At 38.5% G+C, this 14,713-nt stretch overlaps 1 protein-coding gene across 2 annotated transcripts in view; it reads right to left on the minus strand.

Annotated features, from left to right (window-relative positions):
- Positions 1-8,180: 8,180 nt before the first annotated feature.
- MYO5C (myosin VC) overlaps positions 8,181-14,713 on the minus strand; it is a 35,040-nt gene continuing 28,507 nt past the window's right edge. For both annotated transcript variants that reach the window (XM_061446972.1, XM_061446970.1), the window contains 6 exons: positions 14,079-14,168; positions 12,700-12,850; positions 11,989-12,271; positions 10,828-11,002; positions 10,242-10,322; positions 8,181-9,985 (listed from right to left, as the gene is read on the minus strand). In XM_061446972.1, the coding sequence (XP_061302956.1) occupies positions 9,833-9,985; positions 10,242-10,322; positions 10,828-11,002; positions 11,989-12,271; positions 12,700-12,850; positions 14,079-14,168 (933 nt within the window). In that variant the 3' untranslated portion in view covers positions 8,181-9,832. The remainder of the gene's footprint in view (positions 9,986-10,241; positions 10,323-10,827; positions 11,003-11,988; positions 12,272-12,699; positions 12,851-14,078; positions 14,169-14,713) is intronic.

The following is a 14,713-nucleotide window of genomic DNA, read 5'->3' on the forward strand; positions in this document are numbered from 1 at the left end:
TACAGTAATTGTCCTTGATCTACACAGAGAAACTGTGCTCAAGCTGACTCCCATTATCTCCCTTTAGCCAGAAAATAGACAATCCAATGGCTATTGTTCAACATGGAGATGAGCCAAAATTGGAAAGGGAGATAAGAAAATACATGTTTGCAGCTGTTGTTTAGACTCTGGGCACATCCTGGACACGATGTGAGTCTTGGAGGAAATAAAACTCCTTTCCCACACTGCGCTTACTTAGCAGCAGTGTCACCATCCAAGCAGGATGCACAGGCAGAGCTGTTAAGCTCTTCACTCTCACTGTGGAAGCTGAATTCAGGCCCTGGTCTGGCTGTGTGCTCGAGGTCTCTCTTAGTCAATGGATCTGCAAGCAGGAGCAGGGTTACTTTGCTGGAAAGTCAAATGCAGTGGATGCGTTTCCAGGTCTTCTCATTCTCTACACCAACTGGTGTGACCTAGCCCCACCACACAGGTTGCCACATAGGAAACCTTGAAATTCTGAATCTTGAAGTGAATTGATCCAGCTACATTCAGTATCACAAAAGCAAAAGTAGGCAGTATAGAGTTCACATACTGCTTGATATGGGAATGTTCTTCAAAGCCCCTGAGAGTAAACAGCACATTGGAATTGCCTTCCCGCATGCTGACAGTGCCAAGGGAATAGACATGCACTATTTTTAAAATGATACCAAAAGAACAAAAAAAGCACCCTTTAGCAGGAAAGTGACAGGAAACTTCTAGTGTGTTATCTCCATGTCTCAAAAATTAAACCTACTTATATAGAACTCAGTAATGCATCTGTGTGCTGGGGGAGTAGCAGGGGAAGAGTTTCAATAAGATTTTGAAGCCCTATTTCTGACACCTGACAAGTGTGAAGGGGCCCAACAACAACAGAAAAAACCCCATAGGAAATGTCTTTGCCTTGATAGGAACACATCAGCTCTAAGGAATTTGACTTACCTAACACCTGTATGTCAGATAGTTGGCACAGTTCTAAGTGAAAAATGAAGATTTTCTAGCTTTACTGATATGAACAGTCTCACTGCCTTGGGGAATGGGATTAAAACGTCTACAAAGAACAGCATGGAAGGTCTTTGGGAGCCATACATGTTCAGACTGATATATGATGTAACAGGGATAAGCTGAGACCTAAAGTGAAAGAGAAGCCTCTACTGAACAGAGCGAGCTCTAGAAGTGTGTGATACGTAATGTGTGTTTCATTGGTTTGAATTTAAAGAAAAGTATTTAACTCATCTGACTAAGCTGCTCATCTACCCATGTAGCTGCTACCTAACCATGCCAAAACCACAGGTTAGAGTCAGGCCATTTGGGAGCTTTAAATAAAATGAACCAGGGCTGGATTAATTTAGAGAGTAATACAGTACTAGGTCAACTAAAAAAGAAAAAATGTTGCCATTTAATAAACAGTCAAGGTTTTTGTTTCTCCCTTTTCATAAGATCTAACCCTACTGAAGGCAACGCTTCTTCAATATACTAGCAATTGCTTAAAAAAATGGTAAGGAGTCAACAGTTTGTTAAAACAGTATTAGAATTCACTATGCTGAAGGCTTGTTGAATCTGAAATGGCAGTGCAGTCAGCAGCAGTGGATAAAGTCTAGGCTCTCTTAGTCTGGTCTCTGCTTTCAGATGAGTTTCAAAATGCATCAGCGTAGGACGAAAGGATGTGAAAACATCCTGCACAGAAGGTGTGGTATGTAGAATATATGAAAAAGCAGTGACAAGCAACTGAACTCCCCTTTGTAATGTTAAGATCCAGTAATTGTGCACTAATAACTGGCGTATAAAAGTGTTTGTTGCTGTGGATTCCTACTGCCCACCAGCATTCCTTACAAAGCTGACTACTTCCAAACTGGCTGCTATGTCCTCAGCAGCAGTGAGCTTTCAAGTTGCCCAACACAAGGATGGCTTTTTTCTCTGACTCTTCCCAATGAAGCAAAGGCAAACTGACTCTTGGCTTCATGTGTTTTGAGGTAACCACTCTGAAAGTAGTCAGCTTTCTATAGGGCATTACTCTATAGAGGTGCTACAGAAACATTAATCACCAAGAACTGTGGCAAACCCACTCAATATTGCAATCATAAACCACACATGGCAAATACACCAGATTGTAGTGATGAGGGTGCATGGAAGAAAGTTGGTACTGTTCCATTAATAAGGACACTGGGGAAAAAGGAGGATGTAACAGTGTGTCACAAATTGTCACCTATCTCAAGAGTTAGGTCTTTAAAACAAGTTTTCACTCTTACTAATTCACCAGCTGATCTCTTTTTAGCTAATTTACTAACACTTCTGTGGGAAGATTAAACCAGCAAACACTGATTGAGTTTCTATTGATTAGCACCAATCTCCAAAGCAAGCAAAAACTAAAGGAAAATGATCCTTTAGTCTAAAAGGCAAAGAACTTAAGTAGGATGATCTCAACACTGGGAATCAGCAGTTTCTAATTCTGTTACCCCTCAACATAAGTTGGTTTTGGAGAAATCACAAAGACTGGCTGATGAAAATGCATGTGTGCATCTGCTGGACTGAAATTAGGAGCTGCATGTGCAAGTCAGGACGCTGCAAAAAGATACTCCACATTATGCACATGCATCCACGAACATGTGTACAAGTGTGGCAAGGATATATTGTGCATTTTGATATAAGCCAAAGTATACCCGTAGCTCTGAAAAAGTCCGTTCAAAAAAGGATGCAATTCCCGTACCCGTATGTAGGTAGGGGAATATGCATATGCTAGTGCAGAGAGCTCTCTGAAACTTGTGTTCTGAAAACTTGTTTTTAAATCTTTTACAAAATAAATATGAAGCAGCAAGATAAAGCCAGATCTACCAGAAAGCCCAAGATCCTACTGCAGTGCTAATAGGAAGCCTAACAGGCTGTTAGGTACTGACACAATTCTTCCTGAAGTCTCAGTCTGCTTCCACCTAGCAGCTGTTTCAGTTGGAAGGAGTTTAACTTCCATAATGCACATAATAAGGAGAAAGTTGCAGGAACTGTAAACAACAAACATCCAGTTTCCTGCAATTCCAGCATGTATTTATCACATCATGCAAAAGTTTATTGGATAAATAGCTATTTCTAGGCTGTTGGCCAAGAAGGACCTGAACAAAGCAGCAATTTCAAAGTCAGGAGAAGCATGTAAACCAGGAAGGGACTGTCTTTTGTTTTGTGGTCATTACATTTCAATTGCCTCCTAAACAAAGTAACGCATGAGAATGTGCTGCATCAGCCAGGGAACTGTACACACACACCACCTACAGCCATCAAATCAATGCTCTCATCTGCCTGTAAAGCAGTGTTTGGTAAACACCTCTAGTTAAACCTTTTAGCATTTATGCAGAGATCATTTAATCTGACAAATAAAGCAAACTATTGGACCCAAATAAAACAAACTACTGGACCCTACTCAATTGTGGTAGAGACCAGTTCTGTGGAGGAAACAGGGAAGGATGTCTTCTCCAACTGATAATGCACAATGGTTCAGAAAGATAAAATAAAACTATTCCAAGTTGGAGTACAATCAGGACAACAAAATCCTTAAGTTTACAAAAGGAGGTTTGGAGACCAGCTCTTCAGTAGCCACGAGTTCATGACCTTAGCTTTGTATTTAATCTAAAAGCCCCACTGTGATCTCTCTAGAACAGTGCTCCCTACCAGGAGAGTGGGACATCACCTCACCTGTTATTGCTGGTGATTAGAAAGTCTCCAACACCATCCCTTCTTCATGCAGGTATTCTGGTGGGACCCTACTGGTCAGATTAGCAGGTTTGCTAGTCTCGCCATTACCACCTTCTTCTGATGCACACACATGGTGACAAAAGACCCCCCACTGCTGTGCATCCTTTTCCTGCCTCATCTTCATTGTAGCTACTTCCAGCTCTCACTCAAGTACCGCACATGGCATAGGAGACAACAGGGTCTCAGTATTGAACGTGGGCCATGAAGGAGTTGTGACAGCACTGCACTTGTGTCTAGGTTTTATTGAGACAGACTAGATGAACTTCATATCCGCTAATCACTAGTTAATGAGTTTATTGCAGTGGTTTAACCTTTTTTGTTTGTGAAGTTCTGCTAAAGGTAATGGGAAACACTCAAGATCCTAGACCAAGCAGACATGCACACGTATCCCTCACAGCAGAGTTTAGACAGGCAGGCAGTATTTGCACAGTTGAGGAATATGGTACCCTAGAGGAAAAATCTCATAGGCATTTTCCAGTCAAGAATCATAAAAGGTGTCCTTGAACCCTGGGACCACCTCTATTGCAGGCTTGTAGAAACACGTCTGCAGAGCTGGTTTTTTGGCAGTCTATAGGCCTAGAAATACTTATTTGCTGTCCAGAAAAATCCAATATAACAGACCATAAATACATCAACCCGTTTTTGTAGTCCTTCCACATTCTGGCTGATAAAATCAATAACGTACCATTTCCACACATAGCGAGCAGTAGCTGAGTTGTTCTGATTTGATGTAAACAGGCCTAAGGGGCTTCTCTTTGAAGCACTTGTCACATGGGCCAAATACAACTGCTAAAAAGGTCTGGTCCATCTTTGTTGCTTGAGAGAGCTGAAAGAGATGGAGAAGAAGGAAAGAGTGCATTCCAGTCCAGCACAAAGCTTCCCATGACTGCTCTGCTAGCTAATGGCAGCCTAGACTGAATATAGACATCTGTAGGCTGGATTATCTCTCTGTGACTAATCCCTGAAGCTCGAACTGTCACTATATGCAAGACATTAACATGCTCTGCAGATTATATTTGTGTGAAGAAAAATACAAAGCAAAATACATATATTGTGTTATAACATGCACGGATTATACATGGTTATAATGTGCATATGGATTCACTACATGCAGGAAATTATTCTTAGTTTCTAACTACTGTCAGCAGACAGTAACCAGAAACTTCTAACAGCAGCTGGATCTGTGCTAAACCCGCACTGATCGATACTGGTTTTCCGCTACATTATTAAACAGTCAATATTATGCATTATTTTTAAAGCTGAAAAGACAACCCAGGAATCAGTCAGCAGCAACAAAAATATGAACAATGCGCTGCTTGCACAGGAATTGATGCTTCAAGCACACTGAAAGCTGGGTCATTATGAACCCACTTTTGTCCTCAAGCCAGCCATCTCTAGGATTAAAGCACTAGCATCAACAGAGATTCAAATCCAACTTCAGAGTCAAACCCAAACAAGAATAATACCGTACTGTCATTTTTCTCTGTACATTTTTCATAGGGAAAATGGGACCTTTCACCACTTCTAAAATGAAAGATTTTAACATTATTTAAACATGTACATAAATAATGAGTTTATATGTAACGATTAGAAGAAGCTATTGCAAGAGAGACTTAAATGGAGCAAAAGAAATTCAATGAGCTATGCAGAATTTAGAATTTTTTTGGCTGGACATTATACAACCCAAAATTTATTCTGTGCCCCTGCCTGCATTCTGCTGCTTATTCTTACATATTTCAGTGGACTACTTGAACAGAGAGATGATAAACTCAGAACTTCTGCCCACACTCAAGTCAGTAAGTTTTGCTGTTGTCTCCAGGTGATGCTTAACTTCATCGCAAGACATGTGGGAAACAATCTGTCCTGAAAGGAACTACAGCACATTTACCTGAAATATGGATGGAGCTTTCAGTCAGCTACTCGCAGTTGAGGAGGTTTATATTCCATTTGATGAAAAACAGCAAATATGTCCTGAAGTTTTCAATGCATTTTTTTGCAAGCAATGAGCCTGAGACCACGAGCTGCCATCCTTTCAGGGAGTGTCTCTGTGCTGGTATTGCTCATATCTTTAAAATGACTACAGCACCAGGGCTCAGTTCTGTTAGATTACTTAAACTGGACATTTACAACTCAATAACGTGTTATTCTGAGGTTCTTAGAATTAGTTGTTCCCACCAAGGCCAACTCAGGTGATAAAATCACAGATTTATATACTTGGTGCGAAGCCTTGAGACACTAGGCCAACTGGACTGTGGGAGGAAACCCTTCATTTCAGAAGAAGTGGAAAATGACGATATTACAGGGAATCTTACATGCCATCCTATTTGGACAAAACATCATTACTATTACTAAGGACTTCATACAAGGATCTGTTAGGCTTGGAATAGATAATCTGGGCAGAATTAATCTTTGATAAAGTGTAAGAATTCGCTGGAGTAACATACAGGGTGAATCATAACTGCTCAGTATTTTACCTCAGATGAGATTATGACGTTACAAAATTCTGCTGCGAGAGGAGCCATCAAAACTTCTGAATAATTAAAAAGCAGTTTTATACCTGAGATTGATTGTGATAATGGTGGATTTTTACACTATTTTATAAAGACATAAACTATTTAAACAAACAAAAAAAAGCCTAAAAAAAATTACAACTTCTTGCACTGTAACCTGAAATTTTAAACTTGCTGGTTTTTAAAGTTACAGTAGAAATTTACAAATGATGTCATGGTGAAACATGAAGAAATACACTACTTAGAAATTCTATACAATGAATCTCGTTGATAAATATCCAAAATTACCCACCTTTTCAAGCAGCAAGAACCTGGAGATTCTCAAGACGACTAAACAAGCTGTGTGCAACTGCGAACACAGAAAGGCAACCTTCCCATTAAGTCTACTTAAAGGGTATTTAAAGCTCAGCCTCTTCCAGTGCTAACACCTCAGGTCAGCTACGTACTAATGATTACAATTTAAAGACTTAACTTTACCTGCCCTCTTTCATAATATAAAGAACATAAACTATTAGGCACACTAGATCTTACCTTCCTATTCCACATAGCAGCAATTTTTGGATGGTTTGCAAATGTTAAAGTTTAAACATACTGGAGAGATAATGACGACTGAGTTTTCCAACTATTAAATTGACATTCAGACAAATAGCACTGTCAATGCTAAGTTTATCTCATATCCCTAATGAAATTTAAAAGTCAAACAAACTGATCCATGTCTGTGCTGGTTCTTCCTTGGATATGCTTTTACTATTCACCTGTTTCAATTCAATAGACTTAAAATCAGTAAGATAAAAAATTTTTGCTTTTTTGCATGTTTTGAAAAATTTTGGGGAAATTTATGAAAACATGTCTGAAAAAATTAAAAAATGCTGAAGATCACATCTACTTGAGACTATTGAAGTCACTGACTTCATGCCATCAGATGTCTGCATTTGATAGGCAAGAGGATCTGAGACAAAATGAAGGGGGGAAAAAAGGGGGAAAAAATGAGGTCTCTGCCCAGCAGAGACTTGGGTAGAGGTCACCTGTCCTAATCTTTCTCTATTAGAATATTATGGAAACACAGGACTGACAGGGACCTATCTATGCTTCTGAGTCCTATGAGCAGAAACTGCAGGAGTCGCATGTCTAAACACACCCAAAGATGCCAACAGCACCTTACACATCTCACCATAAGGCATTTCAGTGCTTTCCCATTCAGCAGGGATCATCATTTGACATTTTCCCAGTTGAACTAAACAGCTTTCTCCTTTGCTAGCATCCTAGGAAAGTTAACCTCAGTAATGCCTCTTTCATGGATCTGCCTTCTGCGGTCTAAAACTGCTCCTTATATTTAGAAGAATTACAGGTAACACACAGAATTTTGTACCTGCACTCTGGTTGAAGGTATTGTCAGCAAAAGTAAGGTTCTGAGAGCGCAGCAGACACTGATCATTTTGAACTTGCTTTTAAAAATACACTTTGTTGCTTGCTAACACACTGTTGATAGCGATCTTCACACAAACCTCCCAAAGTAACCTCACATCAAATTGCCAGGACATCTTTCCTTAATCAACAGTTTTTGTCATAATGACATACATGCCTTCTGATGCTTCTGTGTGATGGATGTAGTCTAAGAGCGAGCCATGGTTTTACTAATACAGTCCCAGGTAACAGATATACAGGTCCAGTAACTGTGAAAAAAGGCTATATATAAACGAAAGCAACAAAACTTGCTTGCAGCAAAATACTTACAGAAATCCATGAGGAGGCAGGACAGCATACCATTCTGACAGGAAAATACACCACAGCAAACGAAGAGATGTTTATGGTGCAATACAAGACTATCAGTATTCATTGATGTTCAGAGAGTTAAAAGTTTCAAATGATCCCATACTGAAAACATAACTATTGCATCACTCAAAACACTACAAATTGGTTTAAAAGCTACTTTATTTAACAGATAAAATTACTAGCCTACCTACATGTCTGTGGTATTTTGTGCAGCCTTCAGTATTACTGAACAAAATACAGATTTTTTCCATCACATATTTTGAATATATCTCCGTGAATATCACCATGATTATTTCACTGTACATAGTAAACACCAAGGAAAACTAAGCAAGAAGAACCATTCCTTTATATTTACAGATAGTTCTGTGAAATTAAACAAGCAGTACTAATACTGTGTAATAAAATCAAATCAATTGTTCCTTCCTGTAATATTCAAATTAACTAAATTAATTAGAATCCTTTAAATATTCCAAAACTTTAGTACTCAGTTTTAATAATTATGCCTGACAGACTAGCCAGAAATCTAGCATTATTTACTGAGGAATTCCTAAGGACAGCCATCACTGCGGTGAGGTGAGTGTTGTTTCTCCAGTTGTTCTGACATGGTCCAGTACTAAAATAAAGTTACTGTTTGTTGCCTTCTGACTACAGGAAGAAGCTGGACAAAGCAAAAGGGGCCACACTTCTGCTTCTGAGGATCCCACAGGTGAAACAAAATAAAGATGAAATGTAAGGAATTAAGCTTGGTTTATCAGTGACACCAGACCACAGTACCTGCATTCACTCCTACTTAGTGTCTGAACTGGAGGAGGGAAACCAGCAAAAAAGAAAACGGAGAAGAGATGGTGTGCACATGTGTGTATACACTGTGTACGTTCTGAAATACACTGCAGTAGAGAAGGAACCAAACCAGATGACTCCTGCCTTTTAGAGAAGAAGTCTGTAATTCCAATCTGGATCATAAAATTGATTTTATATCTGACTTTTGTATTATAATGACTGAAAAAATTAAAATCCAGACTTGTCACTGCAAAGAATAAAACCGAAACCTGTCTTCAAGAAGAGCACCTGAGTCCTTTCCCTGGATGAAGAGCAGCAGTGCAAGCATTCAGTCAGCCAAGCCAGCATGCATACAAAGAGACAATGTGGGTTTGTAGTTCTTTAAGGTGGGTCAGAGTTCCCCAGTTTCAATGTAGCTATTTATATTGATTTTCTTAAACAACTGTAGAAGGCCCTGCCCTTCCCTCCTATCACAGTTCTGGAAGAACTGTTAGAAAAGACTTCTTCAATGAAAGGAATACAGGCACAACTAGTTTAGAAGGGTGAAAGCTACTGTAAAACAGATCCAGTGTATCAAGGCAATGAATAGAAATTACTGTGGAAAAAGAAAAGAAAGAAATCTCTTGTTACAGGAAGGAAAGGCAAAGAAAATTGTAAGGTAATAACATTTATCACATCTCTTCCCCTCTGACTGGTGCTGAGAGAACACCAGTGCAAACCTTCCAGATAAATGCTTCTCTTGTCAGGTGCGGGCTAAGAAACTGTACAGTTGGCTTTGTGTCCAGCTGATGATATAAAGAAATCATTGTAAGGACTGTAATGCAGGAAGATAAGTAAGATAAGAGAGAAGGAAATCACAGGCTCAAATTATTCCTGCTTTGAAGTCTTGACTCAGGAACAAGGTTTTATCAGTTTAATTCACTCCAAGCTGCAACGCTATCCACCAGGTAGAACCATGGAAGTCTGCCTGACTTAATATAGTCCCTTGAGGAAATACCAATGCATTGGTTTTATTAAACCCTTGTAAGAAAGCCAAGTCTGAAGCTGCTGGGGACTTGTATCAATTCCAAGGCATGCGGAGAGGGGGTGAAAGGAAACGTCACTTGAAAGAGATATTTGGTATCGAGCATCAACTGTGGAGCATCCTCACGATTGTTTAGCATAGCCTGAAATTACAACAGAAAGGGTAAGGAAATATTGTATTAAGAATCAAAGCAAAACCAGGACATTGTTTGCTTCCCACTGCAAATTTTGCTTTCATATGATGTTAAGGAGACTTGTTTTGATCAGTTCCAAACGTCTAGAAGCTGAACAGCTTAGTAATAATATGATATAAAGGTCAAGCATAATTACATAGCATCAAAAACTGTGTATGATGTGTCCTGTAGCTTCAATATGAGAAATGAGAATGGTAGCTCTTACCTGGACTTTACGAACAAATGATGGAGTCACTCTTTTCTCAAAATCATCTATTGGAGTGTAGGAGTTGAGGATCTTAACAACCTGTTAAAAGTAAAAAAACCCTATTTTAGTATGTCACAAAAAATGCAAAGTCAAAAAGAAAAAGGCATTAACATAACATCTTTATTGATATTTAATTAGAGTTTCAGTAAGGAGTTTTACAGGAGAGAATTTTGACTGGTCACCCAATGAGCTGTTACATATATGATGATTGCTATGCCTCGTTTCCAGAGGTATGAGCAGGATGATGGAGACGTAGAAAAAGCTGAACTGATTAAGGGAAACATCAACAAAAAAGCCTATGGCAAAATAAAGAAAATACATTGTGGAGTAAAAACAAGGGACTGAACAAAGCAGGCAAGTATTCACCATGGGAGCAGTTAAATCAGGAATGAGGAGTTAAAAATTTAATGTAAGAAGTGGTGATGTGGAATGCTGAGGAATGCTGCTTATCAAATGAAAGGCCAATAACTCTTTGCAACAAATTATTTTAGATAGCTAAGATTCTGCAATTGGTGCTGCCAGAAGGAAACAGATGGTTCATTACCTGCACAGTCGAAAGAGATGTGCAGTGTTCACATATTTCCTTGGCATCATCATCTGTGATCTTTTTGACCTGAAGGAGCCAGGCTGCCTGAGACAGAGGCTCCAAAGTTTCTTTGGCATTGCTGCTTTGAAGATTCTTGTCCTTAAGCCATTCTTCCAAGTAGCTGATATTACATCTGGTTTAAACCACAAATGGACAAGAGAAATGTCAGGTTCTCCGTAACCAGTGAATAACATTAAAGATTTCTAAAGAAGGAATGCTCCTCTAATGCACTGTTCAAACTCATACATTTTAAGTTAAAAACCATACTTGTAGATCATAAAAATAATACAATAGCTTGCTGAAAGTTTAATCCCTTGTATATTTCGATTATTTTTATTTCTTAAAGTTTGGATAACAGAAAACAAGTTACAACTTTAGATGTTGTCTACAGAAAATTACTAATATGTCTTGGCATTGCCTATTACTCTGTACCACTATAGGTCTTTAAAATATTCATTTACAACTGAGCTTGTACAGGAAATCAGAACAATCTTTGCACATTGCAAAGCAGGGCTGGGCTTATAATTGATGACCCAGAGGTTCAAGCAGCTTTAATCTAGTAATATTCCCAGATGGGTCAAGATTTTACTGATTTTCTTTCACCTTAGTCTGCAGACTGTCTAACGGAAAACAAATGAACTGTATCTTCTGAAAATCAGGAGCATGTTCTCTTGATGTTTGCAACAAGACAGATGATGCCAAATCTACACCCTCAGAGGCTCTGTCTCAGCACCTTTCTCATCACAAAGCATAAAAAAAGGCAAGTCAACTTTTGTCTGTCTGCCAGCCAGGGGATGCTGCACTTGTTTACTACAGTAAGAATTAAAATGCTATTTATCATGTCATAAGTGACCTGGCATGAAAAGAATCCTAAACATGTCAGATTGTAAACTCCAGACTGAAAGTTTCTGTCTTTTCCTCCAATAGTGTTTCCATGGAAAGACCATTTGTAATATGCTATGTTGAGAAAGCTCAGCCCAAAATGCCAAGATCTACTTTTTCAGTAACAGTAAAATCTGATCAGCTACTTCCAGCAGAATGGTTACAGTGACTTAAAGGACATTACATCAAAATGTTAAGAATTTGTTCTCAAGCTTGTTGGAACTTTACTGGCTTTACCTTATCTGCATTCCTTTTCTACACGAGCACATGTCCTTGCGGAGGAAGAGGCTATTGAGGGTGACAGCTCCAATCAGAAAGAAAAGCTGCTTCACTGCCTGCTTTAGAAGCTCAGAGTCCAAGCCATTCTGGCACATAGTACTATAAAAATAGCTGAGCTGTTGCAGGATAGAGGTCATTGTGTAGGTATCGGTGTCATCTATACTAGAAGAACGTTTACGGAACCCTGTAGGTTTCAAGCCAGAAATGCCCTGAAGACTTTCATATTCCAGCATGCCTGGTACTGAAATACAACAGAAAATAACTGGTAAGACCAAAACTCCTCAGGCTCCTTTCAGTTACATTAACTTAATTCTTGAACAAAAACTACCTCAGGATATTTTAAAAGGTAAATGATGCAAGAAAAAAAAAAAAGATACTGACAAAGGTTTCTGGAGCACACAAAGTTTAAACAGCCTTTTATTTCTGTAGGATGTTGATCAGTTTCAAAGCATTATCCCACATCAGGAAATGTGAGGCAAATGTCTTTCCAAACCCTATGGGGACATACCATTCAGTGGAATCTACATGTGCAGAAACACAGATGCCAGTACTCATATCTATAAATCAACAGGAAAAAGAAGCTTATCCCACTCTTTTTCTCCATGTATAAGCTTTATTGGTGTACTTCAGAAGCTGCATTGAAGCCTGTTAGGGTTGCTGCTGTCTTACCGATCATGGGCTGAATGCTGTTCTCCATTACAAGAATGAATTGGTAATAGATACGAATGGCCAAATCGCTAATAATCTGTCTGTATTCCGAGAGATCAAAATGCTGCAAACAGTTCTTATTCTGACGTGGAGTGTTACAATTCATGAATTCCTACAAGTTGTAAATATAATTATTAGAAATCACCTAACATTGTAAGTTTTTACTACAATGTGATGTATTAGAGTAACTCATTCTATCACTGGCTGAACACAGCCTCGGAGGGAGCCAAAGCTACAGCTGACTTCAGTGGATGCTTCCAGTTCTGGGCTTCCTGTACTTAATTTTCCAAAGGAAAAACACGTATATGTTTCAGTGAACTTTGGTACAATTACTTCATCACTTAAACAGAAAGCACCCCCCCCCACACATCCCCCCCCCCAAAAAAAAGGCAAAATGCAGTTATTTAAACGATGTTGACAAAAAGCCCCAACAATTATGAATTACATTTTATTGCTACAAAGGGATCTAATTTTTGGACTTTTCATCAGGCAAGTTCTGACTTTAAGTCTAGGCTGACTCCTAATTTGTTCGAAGTCTTGAATGTTCATTAAAAATACAGATTAAAAATCTACAGCCAAATTATAAAAGATTGCAACTAAATTATAAAAGATTGTTATTAAGTTCAGATGTTTTCAGTTCTCCAATGCTCTTTAGATGTTCTCGAGATGACCAGAAGAGGGAGTGCTGCGTTTAGACTGTACAGTTACTGTGATTTCAAGGCTTTATGGCACCTCTTTGCTTTAATCCTGAAGACTATATTCTTACGTGTTTATGCAGTTCAGTCTACCTAAGTTTATAAAACCTAGCAAAACCACCACAAACTCTATTAACTGATAAAATTAACTGAAAAGAACTGAAAGAATTTTGAACCTTGGGATTAAACTTAGCTCAAAAAGCAAGTGAAGCAAGGACAAACCTGGTCATTTTATTGTTTTGCTCTTTCCTGAGGTTTTCTTCTGTAACCTTTTGTGGCAGCAGTAGGTGTTTGAATGGTCACAATTATAAAATAGTAAAACTGTTTTTAATATATTTAAGTAGCTTGATATCTGAAGTCCGGATCATATTAAACTCATGGAAGAGTTCAAATTAAGTAGCAGTTTCCATGTCATGTCTTTAACCTACCTTAACACTTTAATGTTTCTTTGATTTCACTTGATCCATTAGTTCTATACTGTCCTATTACTTGTGTAAGGCATACAATGCCACTGCAGAGCAATGTGAATGTATGTATCTGGAAAGAACATCGGTGTGCTGGCGAACGCATTATGACTATTTTTAATTCCAAATTAAAGTCTATCAAAGGTAAAGTAATGAAATTATTTGACTAAATCAATCCTACCTCTTCCCCACTGTACTGCTTCAAACAGTTAAGAAAATAATATGTATTGGAAAGCCAAAAGGACAACATCTCAAAGTCTTCTGAATGTTCCTGCAAACAGTAAGTAAAGCAACCTTACAATGGTATTAAATTAACTAAAGACCATTACAGAACTGATATAATAGAGCCTAATTATAGAAGGAGGAGCATATACTATCTATAACATGCTAGCTGAACAAAACATGCTGTGTTTTCAGGCTAATATACACATAGCAAAGATCCCTCATTTATTTGGTAAACAGTGTTTAAGTCTTCTTACATCACAGACTGGCTAAATAAAGCAGCCTGAACCAAACAGTATTACACATTTCTATGCATAGTGTGGAGGTCTTCCTGCAAAAAGCGTGACCACCTGTATACACAAATGAAACCGAACTACGTATAAACACACTTTAACCATGTGTAAGTGTGTTTTACTTTTGTTAGCTAAGTAAACACAAGCTCTTCTAGTGGATAAACCCTGGGATAAATTTATTTACGAACAAACTATAGACATTCTGTATACCACAAACTCAACTGCATAAACCACAGTCCATTCCTGCCTGTGCTACAAAGCATGCTTGGTGTTTGATGGCATTGTAAATCCATAATGAAGC

The sequence above is a fragment of the Pezoporus flaviventris genome, unplaced genomic scaffold, assembly GCF_033815535.1.
Source record: "Pezoporus flaviventris isolate CSIRO_AGI_PZ_B2104156 unplaced genomic scaffold, CSIRO_AGI_Pfla_v1 ptg000006l, whole genome shotgun sequence".
NCBI lineage: Eukaryota > Metazoa > Chordata > Aves > Psittaciformes > Psittacidae > Pezoporus > Pezoporus flaviventris.